Below are 23,212 nucleotides of genomic sequence, written 5' to 3'. Positions count from 1 at the left end.
AGTTGTATAAGCATTAGTACATCTCATTTCCATGGAGAATATTTGGTCTTTACCCCTCAGTCTTGGTTTATTGACTTTGAAACTTTTGCTTAGTTTACAAGTTACTGTTTGTGTTTACTAGGTTTGTTTAAGTCAATGGTATTTGGTTTGCAGTTGTATAAGCATTGACACATCTCATTTCCATGGAGATTGTTTAGCCCTGTACCTTCAGTCATGGTTCATTGACTGAATATTTGCATAACTTACATGTTAAAGTATTGCTATTTTAATTTCAACAAATATTAGCATTATCAAAATAACAGATAGGCGAGACATATCTCTGTGTTAACAGTTTATTTGTCAGTGAAACTACAGTAGATTGAAACAGCAAAAAATACAATCAGGATTATTTTTTCCAATCAATTGACATGGCCAAAATTAGCATTCAACTTTATTAAGGACTTAATTGCCCAGAAACAATCATAATTATTCTTATTGCAAAATATCAATTTTATGCAAAAATTCTATGGGAGCGATACAAAACCCTTTTAAGACACAAATAGGTCAGTATCTCATTTGTAATGAATAATAGGTCAACTATGTATGTAAGCCAACATGAGGGCTAAAAATAAATGTTTAAGAGTGTTTTGCCATAACTTAATTATATGACCTGTTTTTGCAATTTTTTTTCTTTTAAATATAAAATAATGACCTTTGGTATGAAAGCCAATGAGACCACTATCCAACAAAGGACAATGTTAAAAGGATGCATACAAATATAGAATAATCATACAGCACAGGGATGTCTCAACCAGTGGCGGATCCAGAAAAAAATTCAAAAGGGGGGCCCACTGACTGCTAAAGAGGGGGCCCGCTCCATTCATGCATCAGTGATTCCCTACATAATCAACCAAATTATCAAAAGGGTCAAAAGTAATTTTTTCATGCAAAAGCACTAATTTATTGCAAATGCTATATTTAATGTTGCAAATGCTATATAATTGTAGCTTTTGCGCTTCTTGTAATATTTCGTAGCAAATCCTATCGGCTAACATACCATTAGGCTCATGGTCCGGGTACACAGTTATCGTCCTTTGATTTTCGTTGTCCACGTATATAGTCCCTAGTGTGGACAGTGTGTTACTTGTCGATTTTTTTTATACCCCTTCCAAATTTACTTCTCCATGTTTTATGACTCAAATAGTAAGTAGGGGGGTGAAATGACACTGTAAAACAATTTGGGTCATGAATTTTAAAGTAAAGTAGTGATTTGGTCCAGCTGAAAAATGTTAGAAATTAGCACTTCGGAAGCTGTCAAAAGATTTGAAGACCCCCTTAACATGAAATTGTCCATATTTTGAGTTAGAGCCGATGAAGTTTTCTATAATTTTGATATAATTTGTCCCAAAAGTAGTACAACACACTGTAAAAATATTATTGAGAAAGCGCAGGTGGGATTTTTTTAATTTTCATTTATTGTCTAAAAGAAATGCACTACGAAATAACTGTGTACTCGGACCTAAGAGGTGAAATCAGGAAATATAGAATCTGTACTTTGGCAACTTCCCTGAATGATTTGATGGTGTCAATTTATCAAATAGCATAAAACTAAAGGATTTAAACTTTTTTATGATAGAATTTCTGCAAAAATGACCAATTTTGGCATTTTATGGTCAAAATAAGCATTTCATAGCTTTTTCAATTTTGATGCATAAGTGGCATTCTGACTTTCTATCTGACAGGTTTTTATGTGTCAATATTTGTGTTTCTATGCTTCAATCCAGTTGTATTACTCATTTGTGAACTCTGAATCTACAGAAAAGAAGATTATCTCAGACAATATGTGCAAAATGTGTTGTATATATGATCCTTGTCTAACGCCCTGTTTGGATCAAGTTAAATGTGAGGAGCTTGGAACATAAAAGTTGAAGTCCATTATAAAGACCTCACTAAATTTGTATAAAAAGCACTTAACAATGTCTTTTGTACCTGTTTTATGTCACATAATATCTTTCTTTTCTTCTGTAGGATAGCAAGTGGTTCAAATATAAGCCTGTTGAGACTAAAATTGCATGCATGTTTTTCACTAAAAAGTGAAAAATCTTTGTATCAGACCATACTGTCTGCAAAAAAAGTTGAATGCAAGAGTCTTTTTGTGCTCAGATTTATTGTATCATGTCACCTGAGTATAGAAATGATAGAAAAGACACAAAATTTTATTTCCTATAGATTCAATATGCATTTTTAAATGTAAATATGTGATACGGCCTAAATTGACCCTAAATTATTTTCAGTCTTACTTGGCCTAAGACCCTTTTAAACTAATGTGATATGTTATTTGTAAGTTTTCTTTCCATTTAAAGTACATTAAATACATATGTAAGGATTATTTATAACCAAAAAGCTTTACAAATTTAAAATTGCTGGAAAATATTACATCTTCATGTAAGGCCCCCTTCATTGGAAAACCTCCATTTTTAGCCACAGGCTCATATAAATTTGACTTTTTAATAATTATGATAAGTCTGATAAATCAAATGAGTACTCTATTGCTTTTAATACATAATATATTATATATTAAGGCATTTCAAAAGTATTTTTTTGCAATATTTTAATTTTTTAAGCCCCAAATGTTGATAGTTGAAAATTTTCAATTTTAACGTCTAAATTTAACATGCAAAGTTGAATATAGAATTAGTCATATTGTCTATAATGTAAATCCTATTGCCATGAAACTTTGTAAGCAGTCTTATAATTTAATAAGCTTTGGTCATACCAAGTTTCATTAAGATTGGTCAACTTTTTCTACCCTATTAGGTCCGGGTACACAGTTATCGTCCTTTGATTACGAATATAGTCCCTAGTGTGGACAGTGTGTTACTTGTCGATTTTTTTTATACCCCTTCCAAATTTATTTCTCCATGTTTTATGACTCAAATAGTAAGTAGGGGGTGAAATGACACTGTAAAACAATTTGGGTCATGAATTTTAAAGTAAAGTAGTGATTTGGTCCAGCTGAAAAATGTTAGAAATTAGCACTTCTGAAGCTGTCAAAAGATTTGAAGACCCCCTTAACATGAAATTGTCCATATTTTGAGTTAGAGCTGATGAAGTTTTCTATAATTTTGATATAATTTGTCCCAAAAGTAGTACAACACACTGTAAAAATATTATTGAGAAAGCGCAGATGTGATTTTTTTAATTTTCATTTATTGTCTAAAAGAAATGCACTACGAAATAACTGTGTACTCGGACCTCATATATTCATCTGGTGCATTTGCGGTAATTAATGTAGCATTTGCGGTATTTGTTGCCGCATTAGCTTAATCTTTACACAAAAATATACAGAGAAGAGCAATGAACCTGAAATTTGAGGCCAAAATCGGCACTTACCGGACCTATACTCCTTTCCCAATTTTGCATGACTTGTAGCTTGAACAAAGCATGATCAAATCTACATTTAGGAAAAGTATAAGACAATTCTGTTTGAGGATCCACACCTTAAATCAGTCCACATGTTCTGCATGAGAAACGTAGATAATCTTGTTTCAGGAGATTTATAAATATACCTGAACATGTAAAAATAAGAAGATGTGGTATGATAACCAAAATGAGACAACTCCCCACCAAAGAACAAATAACATAGAAGTTAAAAACCATGAATAATTACCATACGGAAATAATGAGCAAAACACATACACGCATAGTAAGCCACGAAAGGCCCTGAAATGACAAAACGTAAACAAATTCAAACGAAAAACTAACGACCTGATTTATGTCCAAAACAATAAACGAAAAACAAATATGATATGTTTGGAAACATTTGGTTCAGTAGTTTTGGAGGAAAAGTTTACGACTATGTAATGCGATTGTTTTCACGCAAATACGGCGTTATAAAGTGATTTGGGAAGCTGTCTTTTTGTGTGTCGTTTGTTATAGTTTGTTAAACGTTACAAATGTAGAAAGAAATGCATCGTTTAATCATTGATTACTAAACCTGTTTGAACTGTCAAAAATGCACATGTTGTTGGTATTTAAACTTATTACGCGGGAAAATAGCTTCTGTATAAGATGTTATAGACACAGAGGACATCGATCCTCTATGCATATTTAATTTTATTGTCAGTTCATTGTCTTCATCAGATGAATGTATGAAGATAGTGATGATTAAGCCTTTTTATTGAAAATATCAGCAATGAAAGAAAGGACGGCAATACCTAAATTTGAATAATTTTAGACATTGCTTTGAGTTATAAAACCTCTTTTTTAGTTGGAAAAATATGTTTAGATAATTCATTAAATGTAAAGTTAGAAAAAAAATGCAGCGTTTGCACTAACAAAAGACGAACTACAAACAGTAGACGCATTATCAGCGAGTGTATAGTTTGTCAAAGTTTATGCAGTCTTTGCAAACGTATGTTAGAAACAAATGATCTAAACGTGTGCGAAAGAAATGCACTCTATATTAACGCTCACCTTTCGGGATTATATTGGCGTTTCGGGTTTATACGGGTGCGATATTTAAAAAGCCTTACCATACAATATTCCCTTTATATGCAATAAAATATATTACGACAAAAAGTATAGAACTTGTTGATGAAAATAAGATATGATATGATTTTTTTATCTGAAACTTTGTTAAATAAGTTTGTGAGTCCATATAAGTGAACCTTGAAATATCGGTCATATCGAGGGTTTAATGCAACAACCACTTAACTGAAAATTTTGCAGTTTTGAGATTTTTTTATTTTTTAAATAACGTAATGGTATTAAAGAATATTTTCACATTTTTTTTTAGAGCAATTGGATATACAGTAAAATTTTAATTGACATGTTCATCAATGTGTTATATTAAAATTTTGTCTTTGGCAATTCATAATTTTACTGACCAAACTAAAGTGAAAATTATTCAATTTTTACAATTTAAGTTAAAGTATTTTGAAGTTTAAATTTTTTATTTTATTTCTAAAATTTCTCCTTATGTAAGTTACATTATTTTTGGAATGTTAAATTTTGATAAAGAAGAATGACATACAACTTGAATATTTAGATTACGTAATTAAGACGGATAACAAAGAGACATGTAAGCGCTAAATTATTTACTTGGATTATGTACCTTACATGTAAATTAAGGCTTTTGTTAAACAACCTTTTCCTATTACTCATGTGTGAAATTGTTAATAACACCTGTCACCCATGACTTGATTATTGGCCAACCAGTGAAAATAGGTTGTGGTCAAGGGAGCTTCACAAGGTACTTTTTGATTGGTGAAAACAGGAGAAAGTTAAGAAATCAGTGATCATGTGACCACGCCCGCATGGAAACAATTTATGTTTTCAACGGTCACTTTGATTACTGATTTCAAGAAATAAACATCTAAATTTACTAGAACTTTCTCTTGTTTTACACCAGGTAAGTTGAATTTTATTTTTTGTATTTTTGTTTTATTTAAATTAAAGAGTTTAAATTACTTTAAATTTTTGGGAAAAGCTAACGAAAGTTAAAATTCATTTAAGAAATTCACTTAAACTAATTGTATATAGTTTTGTATAGATTGTATTTCGTTTCCATTGTGATTAATATTATTTTTGTGTTGGTTACGCTTAGGACGAGTCACTTTTAGTTTATGTAAACAATTGATAAACGTTTCGAGAATTTATTTAATATATATCTATTCTATGTTTAGAAATATTTAGTTAATTTTATAATAGTTATTTTCAAAAGTTTATTGAAAGTCCGGAAATATTTCACATTGTATCCGTAGTAACTTTTAAGTGTTATAATGTCCAGGGGAGATAGTTTGTAATTTTTATTTGCCGGGAGAAATGTCTTTTGTTGATAAAGCAATGATTATAGAGTTTTATCGAAAGCTAAATAACAAAGACATGAAACCTTATTTTCTACTTCATTATTCTGTAAGTTGTGTTTTTATATTTTGTATATAGATTCATAAATTAGGTTTTGGAAAGCGACACTTGTCCGCAGGATTTCACATTTTCAGTTTGTTAACAAAATTGTTTGAACATTTGAATTGACTTTAGAACTTATATCTAAGTTGAATTTAGTTAATTTATTGTATTACACACATACACGGAACTCGTGACAGAAGTACATGTTTGTTGCTTAGCAACATGGGTATATTCCTTATTTTAATATTTTGCAAAAGGAGTAAATGCTGTTTAAGCATTATGCAAGGTTATTTTACATACCAATTTATTCATAAATAAGTTGTATTTGGTATTAGATTTTATGCGATTAAATATTAAGATAGTATGACAAAGATTTTATTAATTTTAAAAGTTTATTGTTTCCATAGCAACAAATAATTATGCAAAACATTTGAAATTAAGTATCCATTTAAGTAGAAACGATTCGGTTTATTTAACATATTGTATTATGCATTAACCTGTACGTAAAGTTTTGTAAAGCTGTTTCACTTGATAAAATAGAGTTTGGGCAAGTTTTTATTTAATTGATTAAAATTTGCATAGAGTTATGTCCCTTAATTTAGTTCAGTTGTGAAATTCTAAATTTATTATCAAGTGAGACTTGCTATTTTATTGTGTAAAATCTGTAGCACTTTGATTACTGATTTCAAGAAATAAACATCTATATTTACTAGAACTTTCTCTTGTTTTACACCAGGCGCTAAAAGTCATCAGACGCAGCAGAAAAGTCAGTACGACAAATGTATTATCAGTTTGATATAGAAAGTCTGGCAGCAGGAAAGACTTATCTCTTATTACTTTATAAAATTAATGCAGGTAATATACTTTTTATTAAATAGCTTGCCCCAAAACCACAACACGGTTACGATAGATAAGTTTTGTTGCATTCCTAATAACAAATATCCATAGGTGGATCCGGGGGGGGGGTGGTGGCCCTGTGTGGCCCAAGCCCTCCCTTTTGTGGAAAAAATTTGGTTGATTATATAGGGAATCACTGAAGCATGACTGGAGCGCCCCTTTTAGGTCAGTCAGTGTCTCCCCCCTCTTACAAAAAGTTCTATACCTGCCACTGATATCGTTTGCAAAATCGAATGCAATAACACAGAAGTTCGAATTCCTTGGTTATTGCATTTGACATTTTAATTGATTTATCTTGACACCTTAAACCACATCCCCATCAACATCAGATAATGGGTTACAGCTGCAAAGATGAAGTGAATATCAGCAGGTCATCAATTAAGTGTATCTGACATGACCTCATAGTATATATAGTGTAAATTAAATTGTTATGATTTAAATGGGTTCTTGATATAGAATTTTTCATATTCAGATAATTTAGAAAGGTGTATGTATAAATTGGTTTATATTTTGAATATTATAATTAAAAGAATTTATTTTGAATTATATACATGATATAATAACAATGTTATTGTTATACATGCCTGTAATATGAGTTTGCAATGTTACAAAACATTCAAGAAACATAATATTTATATAAAAAAAAAATCTTTTTAGGAAAATTACATATTTTGTATAATTTCAATCAACTAATTTGCATTAATATCATGATTTCGTTGTTTTTGTTTCTTGCTGTTATATAGATGTGTTTTTTTAAATGTAATTATGATTTCTAAAATTTACAAATGAAGTATTCAGTAAGATTTCAAACATACAAAACTTCAAACAAATAATTGGGTTTTTTTCAAAACAAAATGTGTTTCTTACGGAAGCCGATAAGGGTCATTCAAAAAAATTAATTTATGTCGTAATTACGACATAGTATGTCGTAATTACGACATAGTATGTCATAATTACGACATAGTATGTTGTAATAACGACATCGCTATGTCGTAATAACGACATATTATGTGGAAATAACGACATATTATGTGGAAATAACGACATCGCTATGTCGTAATATCGACATATTATGCGGAAATAATGACATCCTTATGTCATATCTTCTTCTCAAGATTGCTGAAATGACTGAGTTTAAATTTAGTATAAATATACAATGTGTACCTAGTATCCAGGTCCTTAAAAAGAGTTTTTACGTTTTGAGCTGATCCGAAGTTAAAAATGGCCACCAGTGAGGGCAAAGTTAATTAATATTAAAGTGAGTTACTCCATATATGTCTGCACATAATAGAACTTTATTTCATGATCAAGTCTAATGGGACCCATTGAAATGGTGAACGATTCAGGCTCCTTGGAGCCTCTATTTATATTTGGCATGTATGTAGATCACATCAAGAAGATGTGTTTAGTACCCGAAGGACTATGTGTGCTATTGCAATCGCGTGTCGTCCGTCGTCGTCTGTAGTTACCGTTAAACTTTTATTAAAGATTACAAAAATCACAAAATGTTGATAAAAGTTTAGCCACCGTCGCCGAAAAATCAATTCCTTTGTTTAGTTATTTTTGACGTTCATCGCAGGCGAGGCAAAAATCTGTTATTTCGCTATGTGGTCTATTTGTATAGTATTGTGGAAAGCGCGTAACTGTTTTTTATATCCTGTGGTGTTTGTCGTTGATGAAATATGTTCGTTGTTGTTCTGCAGTTTACATGTTTTGCGACTATTACTACACTGTAGTATATTATTTGTTTGTGCGTTTCTCTGGGATGAATGTTCTTGCGTGTGTTTGATCTGTATTTCTGTCATGTAGTGTTATCATTTCAGCGACATTTTTATCATTGTCATAAAGCGGGAGGTTTGGCTAGCCATTAAACCAAGTTCAACCCACCATTTGTTCTTAAAATGTCCTGTACCAATTCAGGAATATGACAGTTGTTATCAAATAGTTCGTTCTATGTATGTTAAGGGTTTATTTTTGTTCACTTTAGTGTTCCTGCTGTTCGTTTATTTTCCTCTTACAGTTGATATGTTTCCCTCGGTTTTAGTTTGTAACCCAGATTTGTTTTCTCTCAGTCGATTTATGACCTTTGAACACCGGTATACTACTGTTGCCTTTATTTAGTAAAAGTGTCCATGCAGTTGGTTGCTGGTCAAAATCGACGGACTTCAAGTGATGACAGTAAATGTAGCTATCCCAAAAAATGTTTTAGAGGACACAACTCAGGTATTGGTCAAACTGATCTTTCTGAAATTTTCGGCATAGGTCCATTTTGTCATCATGAACCCTCAACAGATTTGAGATAAATGTAACGATATTCGAGACATTATCAAAAAAACTAATGTGTGACCATTGTGAAGGAAACATTAAACAAGGAAAAATCAAACTAACTTTTAAAGAATTTTGCACATTAGTTTCAAAGGAGATTTTTAAAACACGCTTAAGACAGATGACGACGGACAACAAACGATGGCAATCGCTCTCATACCACTTCGAGTACGAGACACAACTTCCTTAGGTGATAGGTGAAGGTCAGAGGATCCATTAGGGTCGATTATTAGGGGACCAAAGTTTAATATAGGGCCCAATGGAAAAAGCTTTGAAAATCTTCTCCTTAAGAACTACCAGGCCATATTGGATCAATCTTAGAGAATGGATGATCCTTATATGATGAGGATTAAATATAAAAAAAGAAGATGTGGTATGATTGCCACAAGAAACCAAATGACACAGAAATTAACAACTATAGGTCACCAACTGCCTTCAACAATGAGCAAAGCCCATACCACATAGTCAGCTATAAAAGGCTCCGAAATAACAAATGTTAAACAGTTCAAACAAGAAAACTAACGGCCTAATTTATGTACAAAAAATAAACGAAAAACAAATATGTAACACATCAACAAGCAACAACCACTGAATTACAGGCTCCTGACTTGGGACAGGCACATACATACAGAACGTGGCGGGGTTAAACATGTTACCGGGATCCTAACCCTCCCCCTAAGTTTGTAGGAATAGTTGTCCTGGGGAACATTGGTTTAAAGAACTTTGGGTCCAAAGTTTAATACAGGCTTCAATGGGGAGGACGCTGTAAGAATCTCATTAAGAACTAACAGTAGCAATGCAGTTATAATTTGCATCAAGCATCAGTAGGCCATTAAGATGCAATTGTGTACAAATGAAGGTACATAGGTCCATAGGTCTGAGCACTGGGAGTCCAAAGTTTAACATAGTCTTTATTTGGAAAAGCTTAAAATTCATCTTCTTCAGAATCTGCAATGGAAATGCAGTCATATTTTACACGAATCTGTACATGCCAAATATAACTAGAGGCTCCAAGGAGCCTGAATCGCTCCCCTGTTCAACTGGGTCTCATTTGACTTGATTATAAAATAAAGTTCTAGTATGTGCAAGTAAATAACTTTAATTAAGCTTGATTGCATTTAGTGTTCATTATTCTCCAAAAAAAGATGAATTTGTTTACGCTACAAACTTTGCCCTCACTGACGACCATTTTGAATTTTCTATCGCCTCAAAAAGTGACAACGCTAAGGTTGTCGTAATTATGACATAGCGATCAGGAGCCTGTAATTCAGTGGTTGTCGTTTGTTGCTGTGTTACATATTTGTTTTTTGTTCATTTTTTGTACATTAATAAAGCCCGTTAGTTTTCTCGTTTGAATTAAATTGTTTAACATTTGTCATTTCGGGGCCTTTTAAAGCTAACTATGCAGTGGCTTTGCTCATAATTGAAGGCATTATGATGACCTATAGTTGTTAATTTCTGTGTCATTTAGTCTCTTGGCAATCATAATACATACTCTTTGTTTATATATATAGCGATGTAATTATAACGACATAAGGATGTCGTTATTACGACATGCTATGTCGTAATTACGACATAAATTATTTTTTTCGAATGACCCTTATCGGCTTCTGTAGTTTCTATTGTATAAAAGATAATATAAATATATTAAAATATTTCAAAACTTAGGGAAAAAAAACAAAATATCACCTCATAATAGACTAACAGCAAACGAAAACTTAAAGACATTTCTATGAAATGTATTACTTATACAAAAACAGCACTTTAAATATATGCACGATTTAGAAATATTTGGTCCTTTCGGTTTAACGGTCCTTTTTGGTCATAATCATAACATTATATTTATTTAAATACTCACGGATTTCGAAAGTTAAGCGCTTCGAATACACAAAATATCTTTATTGTGTATTTCATTCACATAAGGGAAATCTTAAGACGAGAACATTCATTTATTTCGACATACAATTTTGAAAATATTCGTGCGAAACATTAAAAGAGGACAATAACATTGCTGAAATAGTGGAGATTTGAAAAGACCTGAATCACATATCCTTTAACTATAAATTTAATGACCCGATTCGTAAAGATGACCGTTACAGAAAACACCAAAGAAGTGGTGTTCTCGAAGCTATCTTATGATTAGGACGTGTCCTAAGACCAACTTATGACAACTCTTTGTCCTAAGTCGTGTTCTCGAAGCTCTCTTAACTTAAGATATATTGCATTTTTCGTCTTAACTTTCGAACACCTAATTAGGTGTCTTAAGATCATCCTTTCTTCATTCTAACTTAATAAAGTTTGAATTTCACTTTTTGCTCAATTTTTACGTGTAGATAAACATGAAATAAAACGCACCATCGGTTATTAACTTGTATATAAAGAGATTGTGCTGGCTTTTAAACTTTGAACTTCGTGTTTCACGATACGATGATACTAAAAATTTAATTCTCATTTCAAAACAAATTGTTTTCCAGTTTACAATCCTTTTTTACATAATTAAGACCATCTTATGATATGTAAGTCCTAAGTCATGTTCTGGAAGCTCCCTTAACTTAGGATTTATCACATTTTAGAACACATAATTTAGTGACTTAAGATCATCCAATTTTAGTTTTCTCGTTTGAATTGTTTTACATTTGTCATTTCGGGGCCTTATATAGCTGACTATGCGGTATAGGCTTTGCTCATTGTTGAAGGCCGTACATTGACCTATAGTTGTTAATTTCTGAGTCATTTGGTCTCTTGTGGAGAGTTGTCTCATTGGCAATCATACCACATCTTCTTTTTTATATTTAATAGTATACATGTACATGTCATTATAAAATTTGTAAACAATTTTATTAATTGGTTTCGTCATTAATAAATGTTTTATAAAAAAAAATACTTAAACAAATTGAAATTTCGCACTTTAAAGTTAGGATATGTTTAGGCCGTCCTTAAATAAGATGCGTCTGAGATAGCTTCAAGACACAACTTAAGCAATATTTTTATTCTCATAACCATTGCAGATACATAGGTACAGAGAGGGTGCAAAATATGTACATGAATATGCATCTATTTACAAAACATATATACAATACAGTGGTTTTCAAAATAATATACATTTTAGCCAGGAGGACCCACATATTTATTTATACACTTTATAAACTTACATAATCTTTTTAGATCTGACTTTTTGTTTAATTTGCTCATCAATTTTCTAAACTTTAGTGTATTAACAAGAGCAAAATATATAGTACTTATCAAGGTATAATTTTCTACTGTCGATAAAAAAAATGGACATTCTAGCAGATAATGAAATTCGTCTCCAAATACTACCAATATTACAAAAATTATATTTTCTTTCATCTCTATTAATATTATTCCATCTCCCTGTTTCTATTGGGAGTCTGTGGTTTGTGGTTCTATATCTACATAAAATAATACTTTCGTGCAAATCCAAGATATCGAAATATTTTTCAAAATTCAATTCTAACTTAAAAATTATATTATTTACTGCTTTTGTAGACTCTTGTTATTGAGTATTCCACAACTGTTTGTATTGGTCTTGTAATCGCAACTTTAGTGCATTTTTTAACCGTATATCATTACCATAAGAGTGTCCAAAGATGATCCATCCTAAATTTGAATCTTATGATACTTTCGAGAACACCACCCCAGATATGGTCGTCCAACAATTTGATGGAGGGACAGTCCAAGATAATGCAAAGTTAAACAGACTGTACCAGCTTAAGCATTTACTGTTAACTCGAGGTCAGGTGTTATTCCAAGACAATAACTTAGCTTCTACATAGGATTACTATCTGACACAAAAAAACACCAGGACGAAAAATGCAATGTATCCTAAGTTAAGAGAGCTTCGAGATCACGACTTAAGACAAAGACGTGTAATTATGTTGGTTTCAATATAGAATTATTCATTATATCTTAGGGACTAATGCTCTACTCTTTAAAATGAAACTTGTTAACTGTAATTTGTGTACATTTTGCTAGGAAGAGCCTGAAACTATAGAACATTTACTTTGGGGTTGTCATATTGTAACATTTGGCACAATCTAAATTCTTGGATTTTCGATATAGTTCATATAGAAATTCCACTAAATTTGAAAATTGTCATTTTTGGCCTCTATGAAAATTATAAATTGAATTTTATTAAAAATAAAGTTATCTTACTGACAAAGTATTTCATTTACAGATGTAAGATGCAAGATATAAAACCTCATATTAAAGGTCTCCAAAATTACATAAAAGAAAACTTGATTTTAGAGAAACATATTTCTTCAAAATATTTAAGTATGGAAGAACACAACTTGTATTGGAACCCCTGGGCTAAGATCATTAATTAAATTTAAATTAGGTTAATGTATATACATATGTGTATATACATGAATATTTGAAAGAACTTGTATACTAGTAGTTATACCATATGCATGCTCATATATTTCTTGCTCTACTATTACTATTATTACTATATTAATGAAAATGTTATTACTATACTTCATCCATAGATTTCATAGTGTTAGTCCATAGAATGCTTATCATGCTTATTTATTTCACTTGCTTGATTATTGTACCACAAGATAAATATATGTTGATACCTGTAAATTCATGAAGAAAAATAATAAATTATAAAAATAAGACATGTAATTAGATGGTCTTAGGACAGTCACGTCCTAATCCTAAGATAGCTTCGAGAACACCACCCCAGACTTACACCCTGATCTGTTTTTGGAAAACAACATCTTACAATGTCCATGCATATGAGGATTATCAGATATAATAAAACCTTAAGTTATATTGAGACTTGCTCCTTTTCTAGCATATACCGAATGCGGTATGCATTACATAAACTGTATTACATAATTGTGTTTTGTATTTTATCATACTTTTTGGTAAATCTGTCATGGTATATTATGGTATATTATAGTGTGATAAATAGTGCAGTAAGTAAGTTTTAAAGTCTATTCTAAAAGAAAATCATATAATATAAACAGAAAACAATCAAGATAACTTGGCTTTGGTGGAAAAGAAATATACTGAAAGGAAATTCTAATTCAGTATTTTTTTTCTTTCATACGAGCTAAATGATATTAACGATTTCGAAAAACCAACAAACATTGTTGGATTATGATTTCAATCTTATTTGGGGTTACTGTATATTCTTTTGTGAAACACAGCTATAACACTATATTTTCTTTTGGAATTTCGATACATTTTATTGCTTTTCTATGTCTAAGATTCAATGAATACTAATTCACACAATAAATTCATCAAGCCAAGGTCTTTGTGTAGATAGTATTATGTGTTATAAAGGTCAAACAAGTATTATGAAGACAATGACATATGTTTCAGAAATTTTGTAACCATCTCTTATTGGTTGAGGAAATTGCGAATTGAATAATATTTTTCAGTTTAAATCCATTTTCCATAATTCCTTCATCTACTGTATTGCTTTACATCATCTTTTTTCCTTAACAATGCTTTATAACATTGTGTGTATGTATATCATTGTTAAATTTATATAACGTTTAAAGTAAATAAAATTCATTCAGTTATATTTATTCATATTCTAAATTCCACAATCTCTCATTGCTTGCAAATGCAATGATGCTTTTCAAACAAAATTTAAAATATGATATACCTAAGAGCGGATACCTGTTATCAAATCAAATCAAATCAAACTTTTATTGCCATATAAACCAACTTATACGATTTGTGAAAAAACAACATTAACATAATGACAAGAAAAAAGCATGTATAATCATATTAAACAAACTAATGAAAATAGTTCAAAATTCAATTATGAGTCCCCTATCCTTAGTGCCAATGACTTTTTAATAAAAGAACCTACGCTTTCTACCTGTTTTTGTGTTGATGGGCAAAGAATATTTATCATTTTTTTCATTTTCATTGAGGCTATTAAAATTTTCTATATTTTTAGCCTTTGTTAATTTTTCAATAAAAACTGGTCTAATGGAAGCGTTTTTCCTGCAATACAAAAGGAAATGTTTTTCATCCTCAATTGTATTGCAGGACTGACACAACTGGTTTTCCCTAGGGATTGTTAGGTGTCTCCCTTTTTCTATTAATAATTTATGATCACTTAATCTTAATTTAGTGATATTACGTCTATTTTCAAATATATTAGAATTCAGATATGTTTCTATTTTATGACTTTGTTTTAATGTTTTATATAATAGAAGTTTACTGCTATCATCTATTTTCTCAAATTTATGTTTATATAATTTTTCATAATGATTAAGTAGTTTAACTTTTAATTCAGTTTTAAGTGTTTTTATTTGGTTTAGATTCTTACACTCCTCAATATGTTTAAAATCTACATTTGCTTCCTTTGCAATGTTTTTTATATACGTAAACCATGTGTAACATCCTGCTGAGTCTAGATTCTTTGATAGAGTGAAAGCCGCATACAATAAGGGATTTATACAATTATTTAGAAGTCTTGTTAAATATAGTAAACTTTGGACCTTTATTTTTAATTCTAATGGATAGCGACTTAATTCTTTTCTAACTGCTAAATTTGATCCATTTTTTCATGTTATCACTAGCTATGACCTCATGGCAAACACATCTGCATTAAATTTAATCATTATAGAATGCCTATATACTAGTATCCGTTAAACATTTCAAAAGCATTTGTATCGGTTATCTGCCATCCAATTAGCATCAAATTATAAAATTATAACCATTAGGAGTATTTGCGCAATCAAAGTTAATTTGATACATTTTTGAAGTAAAATGAAATTTATATTGGCATTCAAACTTTGTATATCATTTTCTGAAAAGTGACACATTTTCCGTTACGAGGTTGTGGCATTAACTCATCTGTGTATTAAGTGTGAAGTTGTTATAACCAAAAGGACTTCAAACCAAAACATTACTCAACTTTAAACCAAAACTTTAACCAGATACGAGGCGAACAAAAGGACGAACGGGCGGACACCCATACCTAAACATTGTGCCCCCTCTACTGTCGTAGGCGGGGAATGCAGAGTTTTGTTATAGACTCTCTACAGGACTCTACTTCACAAAAAAAACTGTCAATAGTAAAACGAGGAGATGGATCTGGATACTAGATTTATTCATCGCTCTTTTACAGGTCGGAAACAGAACATATTGGATTAAGGCTATCTCAATATGGCGGAATAGGACGCCCCAGGTACCACATCTCTCGTGAACAATTGGAATTTTTGGTTGAGATTGGATTTTCTAGAAAATGTATGGCAAGTCTTCTACGTGTATCAGTATCTAGCATAAAGCGTCGATTGAGGTAAATATCAAATTCAATTCTAACAATTTATGATACAGCAAGCAATCTTATATTTTCCTTGAAACTGGAAAATTGAAAGCTGATAATATCGCATATCAAGTAGGATCAAATGACTCAGACGAGAAGTCTGCAGAAGAAGTTGTAAGTGATATGAAAAAATTGGTATTGACCACACAAAGATTGGTGCCTGGCTCAAATATTATAATTAATGAACTCTTACCTAGATACTACAATAATTATAAGCACACTGAAGACTATGAAGTTAAAAGATTAGATTGCAATGCATTATTGGCAAAGCTATGCACAGAATTTAACTTGAAATTTGTATGTCATAGAAACCTAACACAAATTCACTTTAGTGATGGCATTCACTTAGATGTATATGCAGGAATCGGAATTTATGTGAGAAATTTGAAAAGCATTGTAAGCCCTCTTGTGGGAGTCGTAAATCCACAATATACCGAAAGTAGACAGAGTAATTGGAGAAATCAGCAACATGAGCGTCATTACACATTTGATAGAAATCCGTGGGACAAACATCAGGACCATTCCTCTCAGTGGCAAGACAAATTCAGAAACAACAACTTCAATGACTACCACCAAACAAGTCTTCGTAATTCAGACATGAATCTCAAGTTGCTACGCTGGGCTCTTGAAGTCTTGCATTATTAAAATGTTTTGGTTACTGACCATGTGCACCATAATGTACTGTTAATTGTTACCATTAAAATGTTTTGATTACTATTCTTATAAATAGCATTTTGTATTAATGATTGGTTAAAAAAAAAAAAAAAAAAAAATTACAATGAAAGTCTTCTAGATAAGAGTAGAACTGTGGAATTGTTTTTTTTATGTTTCTTATTTTAAAATTTGTTCTCGTAATCAAAAAATTATGAAAGTTTTCATGTACCATACCATGTATTACAATTTTTTCAAGTTTGTTGGTATATATTTACTGAAAGGGAAAAAAGATGAGTTTCCTTAAATTTTCATTGAATGTTATTGAGGGGTTAAAGAGAAAATTCCCTTTGTCTAGTTAATTTTATTTGTTCTACATATCATTTCATAGTTTAAATTTATCTTAATGCAGCATCAAAGAAAGAAACAAAGAAAAGGAAAGGAAAAAAAAGAGTAAATATTTATTAAAAGTGAAAGTTCTGCATCTGGGAAAAATTCGAGTTACTTCCCTTTGCCCAGTGAATTTCATTGATATCTTGCTTTACACCAGAAATTGATTTCAAAATGAAAACAAATTTGTCGATTGGTAGTTGGAATATTCAGGGCCTGGGAGGTAAATTAGAAGATGACTATTTTTTATCTAGTCTAAAATATGACATATATATTTTAATGGAAACTTGGAAGGGCGCTGATTCTAGTACAAACATTATACATTTTAATTATGTTCAGAAATCTAGAAAAAAGAAATTAAGATCCAAAAGATACAGTGGAGGTATCGTTGTATATTATAAATCTACCTTACATAAAGGTATATCAGAAGTTTTAAATGTAAAAAAATCTGACAACAGGCTATGGTTAAAGCTTGATAAATTTTTCTTTGGTTTAAAAAAAGATATATATGTGTGTGCATGTTATATTCCACCATTGTCATCTACATACTTTAATGATGACTTTATATTACTTGAAAATGAAATCTCAAAGCTGTCATCCAAAGGTAATATTCTTATTATTGGAGATCTTAACGCTAGAGTCAGTAATCATTTAGATTTTATTTCTGATGAAAATAATATTCATGATGATCTTTTAAATTTATTGCCAGATGACTATCTGGGTGATTCACATATATATAGAAATTCTTTAGACAAAGTATTAAATTCTCATGGAAAACAACTAATTGATCTATGTATTGCCTCCAGGCTCAGAATACTTAATGGTAGATTTGCAGGTGACCTTTTCGGTAATGTAACATGTTATAAGCATAATGGTTCCAGCACTGTTGATTATGCCTTGTCTGACATGGATTTGATGTCCTCTATCGAATATTTTTATATTGGCGAACTAACATATTTGTCAGATCATGTCACTATATCTGTAATACTTAAATGTAATATATGTCATACAGAACGTAAAAGTCATAAAAACTTTACTCAGATAGGAGTGAAATATAGATGGGAGAATACATCAAGAGACAAAATGATTGAAGTACTAGGGGAAAATTTTATTATACAACAAATTAGAGATTTTGAAGACTCATAGTTTGAACAAACTTTTTCAGGAATTGACAAGGCTAATATAAAAAATATTTTTGAGAGCCTAGCAAATAAAGCCTGTAAAATTATAAGATATAAAAAATTTAAACAAAAAATACTAAACAGAAAACCATGGGTAGACCATGAAGTACGTGATCTTAAAAAAACTATCAAAGCAAAAGGAGCTAAACTCAGACGAGAACCATTTAATTTAGAGCTTAAATGTAATTTTTTTACACATGCTAAAAAACTTAAAAAATTAGTAAAGAGAAAGAAAATTATATTTAAAAAGAACTTATTTGAAACATTAACAAATTTGTAAGAAAAGGACCCCAAAAAATATTGGGAACTCCTTAAAAAATTAAAAAATGAAGACACTAAACAGGATGCTTGTTCAAATATTAACTTAAATAACTATGAAGAACATTTTCAAAATCTTGGTAAAGCTGAAACATATGATAACTCTTTTAAAGAAAAAGTAAAAAAAGATTTAAATATGCTTGAGAGTACTTTAGAACATAATATTTGTACTGATAGTCCAATTTCAATATCAGAAGTAAAGAACTGTATAAAAGAATTGAAATCAGGGAAAAGCGCTGGACCTGACTTAATATCTAATGAAATAATAAAATGTAGTAGCATTGTAACAGTTACAGCCATAGTTAAACTTTTTAATCTTATTTTATCATCTGGTATTTACCCCACCAGCTGGAGAAAAGCTTTTATTGTTTTAATCCATAAGTCTGGAGATAAAGAAGACATATGTAACTATAGAGGTTTTAAACTGTCTAGCAAAATTATATAGCTCTATTTTAAATAAAAGACTAATAAAGCATTATGAAAATAAGTTCTCCAGTCATCAATTTGGATTCCGTTCAAACCATAAAACGTCTGATAGCATATTTATTTTAAAAACTCTTGTCACCAAATACTTGAAAAAAAATAAGACAAAGCTGTTTGCTTGTTTTGTAGATTTGCGTGGTGCTTTTGACTCTGTTTGGCATAATGGCCTGTTGTATAAATTGATAAATGATGGTGTTGGTGTGAAATTTTATACTACTTTGAAAAATATGTATAGCTTATCCCAGTCTGCACTGAAGATTGGTAATGAACACTCTTTGTTTTTCCAAATATTAGAGGTGTAAGACAAGGGGACAGTTTAAGTCCTACTTTGTTTAATTATTATATTAATGATTTACATTCAATTTTTGATGAAACTTGTAACCCTCCAGTTCTTGATACTTCAAGTATCCAAACTCTCAGTTACGCAGATGATTTAGTGTTACTGTCTGAGACACACCAGGGGCTTCAAAATGCGCTAGACACACTAAATAAATATTGCATTAAATGGCAGTTGAGTGTAAATACAAACAAGACTAAAATTCTAGTTTTTCAGAATATTTATAAACAATCCCCACCCCTCTTGTTCAATGATAAATTTTTGACTGAAGTTAAGGACTTTAAATTTCTAGGGAATATTATTAACTATAGGGGAAATTTTACAAAAACTACTGAAGAGCTGTCTAAAAAAGGTATTAAAGTTTTATTTTTATTGAGAAAATATATATCCAATTTTAATTTTGTTCCCAATAATTTGTCATGTAAATTATTTGATACTCTTATAAGACCTATTTTGACATACAACTCTGAAATTTGGTTTATGGATAATTTTCAGTCAGCTTTTAGGGCATCTAATAAAGCTGCTGTAAATAATACTTTTTATGATACTCTTGCATTAGCAGAAAAATATCCTTTTGAGAAGGTTCATTCTAAATTTTGTAAAGCAGTATTAGGACTGAAAAAGACAGCCACTAACATAGGTGCTAGATCAGAATTAGGTAGATTTTCTTTGGACTCTTATATAAAAACTCAAACACTCATGTATTTTTATAGAATAAACTGTAATGATATTAATCCCCTGGTTAAAGAATCTCTACAAACAAACATAAATTTACATTCGGCAGGAATTTATTCTTGGTACTCATTTGCAGATAAAAATTTTAAAGATATGAAAATAAACCCAGAAAATTACTCTAATATTAATGTACCTTTTAAACAATCAAAAAACGTGTTAAAATGTAATATTAAAAAGTGTGTTTCAGAGGAATATGAAATAAACTTTCAAAATTGGATTTCTCATCCAAACTTTGTCTCTATGGGAAATTAAAAACTAATTGTCAGTCTGAGGAATATTTAAATTGCAATAATTTTATACATAGGCAGTTTCTCTCAAAATTTAGACTCAATGATCATTCCCTAGGCATTGAATTGGGAAGGTACAGAAACATTCCAAGAGCACAAAGATTATGTAAAAAATGTGGAGTCCTAGATGACGAATTTCATTTCTTTTTGTATTGTGACATTAACATATCATTGCGTTCCAATTTTTTTGCTTATCTAAAAGACTATGTACCATTATTTCAACATCTTGATGCTTTTAATAAACTAAAACACATTCTAAACCCCATCCCTGAACTTGTTTGTCATATTGGAGTCTTTATTAAGCAGTCTTTAGAACTGAGGGGGTCAGACCCATGTCAGACAAGCTCATGATTGTGTTTTTTACATAAATTTAAAATTGAACTTTTAAAATATGTTCTATTATATTGTATTGTAATCAGGCATGGGGTAATGCAAATTTGTAATTGTAATGCATGGTAATGCATTACATTTTTCCAAGTAATTGCATGTAATGTGTAATGCAGCAATTTGTGCATTACATGTAATTGTAATATAATGCATTACTTTAGCAAAAAGTTGTGTAATTTCATGCATTACATGGCATTACATGTCATTTCTTTTTTCACATACTACATCTTTAACATATTGTTGGAGTTTTAACTAAACCAAATTTAAGATTTCTTGATTAATTAAGAATATGTTAATTTTAATTAAGGTCTATGTTTATTTTATAATTAGGGAAGTAGTTCACAGTAATTAAATATTTTGTTTAAAATTTAAAGAAAAACAACAAAAAATATATTTATAAAAGTAAAGTCAACATTAAGTTAAAATAATTAAAAATTGTAAAAGTCAAATTAAATAGACTTTTTACATGTATACTTATATTCAATTCATGGAACAGTTACTGCATATGCTAGAATCTTTTGTGACTTGTAGTTGTTTTTCAAAATGTTTAATTTTTCTATTCACTAATAAAATTTTCAAATGTAATGTGTAATTCAAGGCATTACTTTGCAAAAGTAATTGTAATATAATGCATTACTTTGATAAATGCATGTAATTGTAATTGTAATATAATGCATGGTTTGGTCAAAGTAATTGTAATATAATGCATTACATTGCAATGTAATTCGCCCCATGCCTGATTGTAATACATTGTATTGCATTGTATTTAAAATGTATAATTGTTTGTATTTTGACCCTTGTGGGTGTAATTTTGCAATAAAGATTATATATCTTAGATTATATAACTAAATAATAAGGGGGGGGGGGGGGGGGGGGGCGAATAAAACAAATCTTAAGAAAAAGACAACACCATCTCCAAAGTAAATAAGGACAAACATGCAAACAGCAATAACAAAACATTTGAAAGAAAACTAAATATTGTACAACACTAACCGAACGAAAAAACCGGTTCTATCCCATTTGCATCAGAAGGGTTAGCAGTTTTTGATACTCTTAAGTGCAAGTGGTATCTGTGGAGTTACCCATTGCATGTAAACTACTCTGATATATATATTCGATAATTGAATAGACTTATAAAAATAATTGATATGTTCAGTGAAACCTAAGTAAACTATCCCGAACATACTCTAAATAACATAGAAAATAATTATTTTCAGGGACTACAGAATACTCATAAGGAGACGTTATGCAGTCAATAGTGACGCCGATTTAGATAATCATGTAAGGAGGATAACCCCGTTTAACAGATCGTTAGGTCAACGAATGGTCCAAGGAATTTTGAAAACAGAAGGAATCGTTTTGCAAAGACGAAGAGTAGCAGAATCCCTCATCAGAGTTGACGAAGCCGGAGTAGCAATACGATGGTGCCGAACGATACGAAGAAGATCATACCAAGTTTCTGGTCCAAACGCTTTATGGCATGTAGATGGGAATCACAACTATAGTGTTAGGAAAATTTCATTGTGAATTTAGAATAAAAATGTGGCATTCACCAGCAATTGCATTGTACTTTTTAAGAACTTGCTGCTACAATTTCTCATGATAATCTTCATAAATAATTATGACAAACGTGACTTTCATTGAGGTTTTTTTCCCCCTTTTAGCTCCTCCTTATAGGATGTACATTTCTGAGTCGGCCAGATACGCGGTTATTAGTGCGGGGTGACATGATTTTAGCATTTCAAGGAGATAAAAAATGAAAGTTAATGAGACAGCAAACAAACGATAAAAATAATTTAAAGACCACTATAGGGCTACATACAAGTTTCTTTAGAACATGTCAAGCTCTAAATCGTCCCGGGTCCATACAAATATGACTTTGACCTATAATGGTTTACTTTTACAAATTGTGACTTGGATGGAGAGTTGTCTCATTGGCACTCATACCACATCTTCTTATATCTATTGAATTCAGTAACTGCACGAGTTCTTGTCATGTGGTTGTTTCAAGGCA

General features: G+C 30.7%; 1 protein-coding gene across 2 annotated transcripts; it reads left to right on the top strand.

Annotated features, from left to right (window-relative positions):
• The first annotated feature begins 5,567 nt into the window (after nt 1–5,567).
• LOC127704903 (uncharacterized) lies at nt 5,568–22,779 on the top strand. 2 transcript variants are annotated; one of them, XR_007983562.1, is made up of 5 exons: nt 5,568–5,895; nt 6,626–6,744; nt 16,232–16,402; nt 17,493–17,533; nt 22,416–22,779. XR_007983562.1 is itself a non-coding variant. In XM_052209136.1 (4 exons), the coding sequence occupies exon 4, from the start codon at nt 17,645–17,647 to the stop codon at nt 18,614–18,616; it is 972 nt and encodes a 323-aa protein (XP_052065096.1). In that variant the 5' UTR covers nt 5,568–5,895; nt 6,626–6,744; nt 16,232–16,402; nt 17,493–17,644; the 3' UTR covers nt 18,617–19,729. The 2 variants fall into 2 exon arrangements, 1 of the variants encoding a protein (XP_052065096.1); XM_052209136.1 differs by lacking the exon at nt 22,416–22,779 and having other exon boundaries at nt 17,493–19,729.
• Nucleotides 22,780–23,212: the final 433 nt, after the last annotated feature.

Source organism: Mytilus californianus, unplaced genomic scaffold, assembly GCF_021869535.1.
Source record: "Mytilus californianus isolate M0D057914Y unplaced genomic scaffold, xbMytCali1.0.p SCAF_6, whole genome shotgun sequence".
NCBI classification, from domain to species: Eukaryota; Metazoa; Mollusca; class Bivalvia; order Mytilida; family Mytilidae; genus Mytilus; species Mytilus californianus.
The sequence above is the reverse complement of the archived record's forward strand: the minus strand, read 5'-3'. Positions and strand labels throughout refer to the sequence as shown.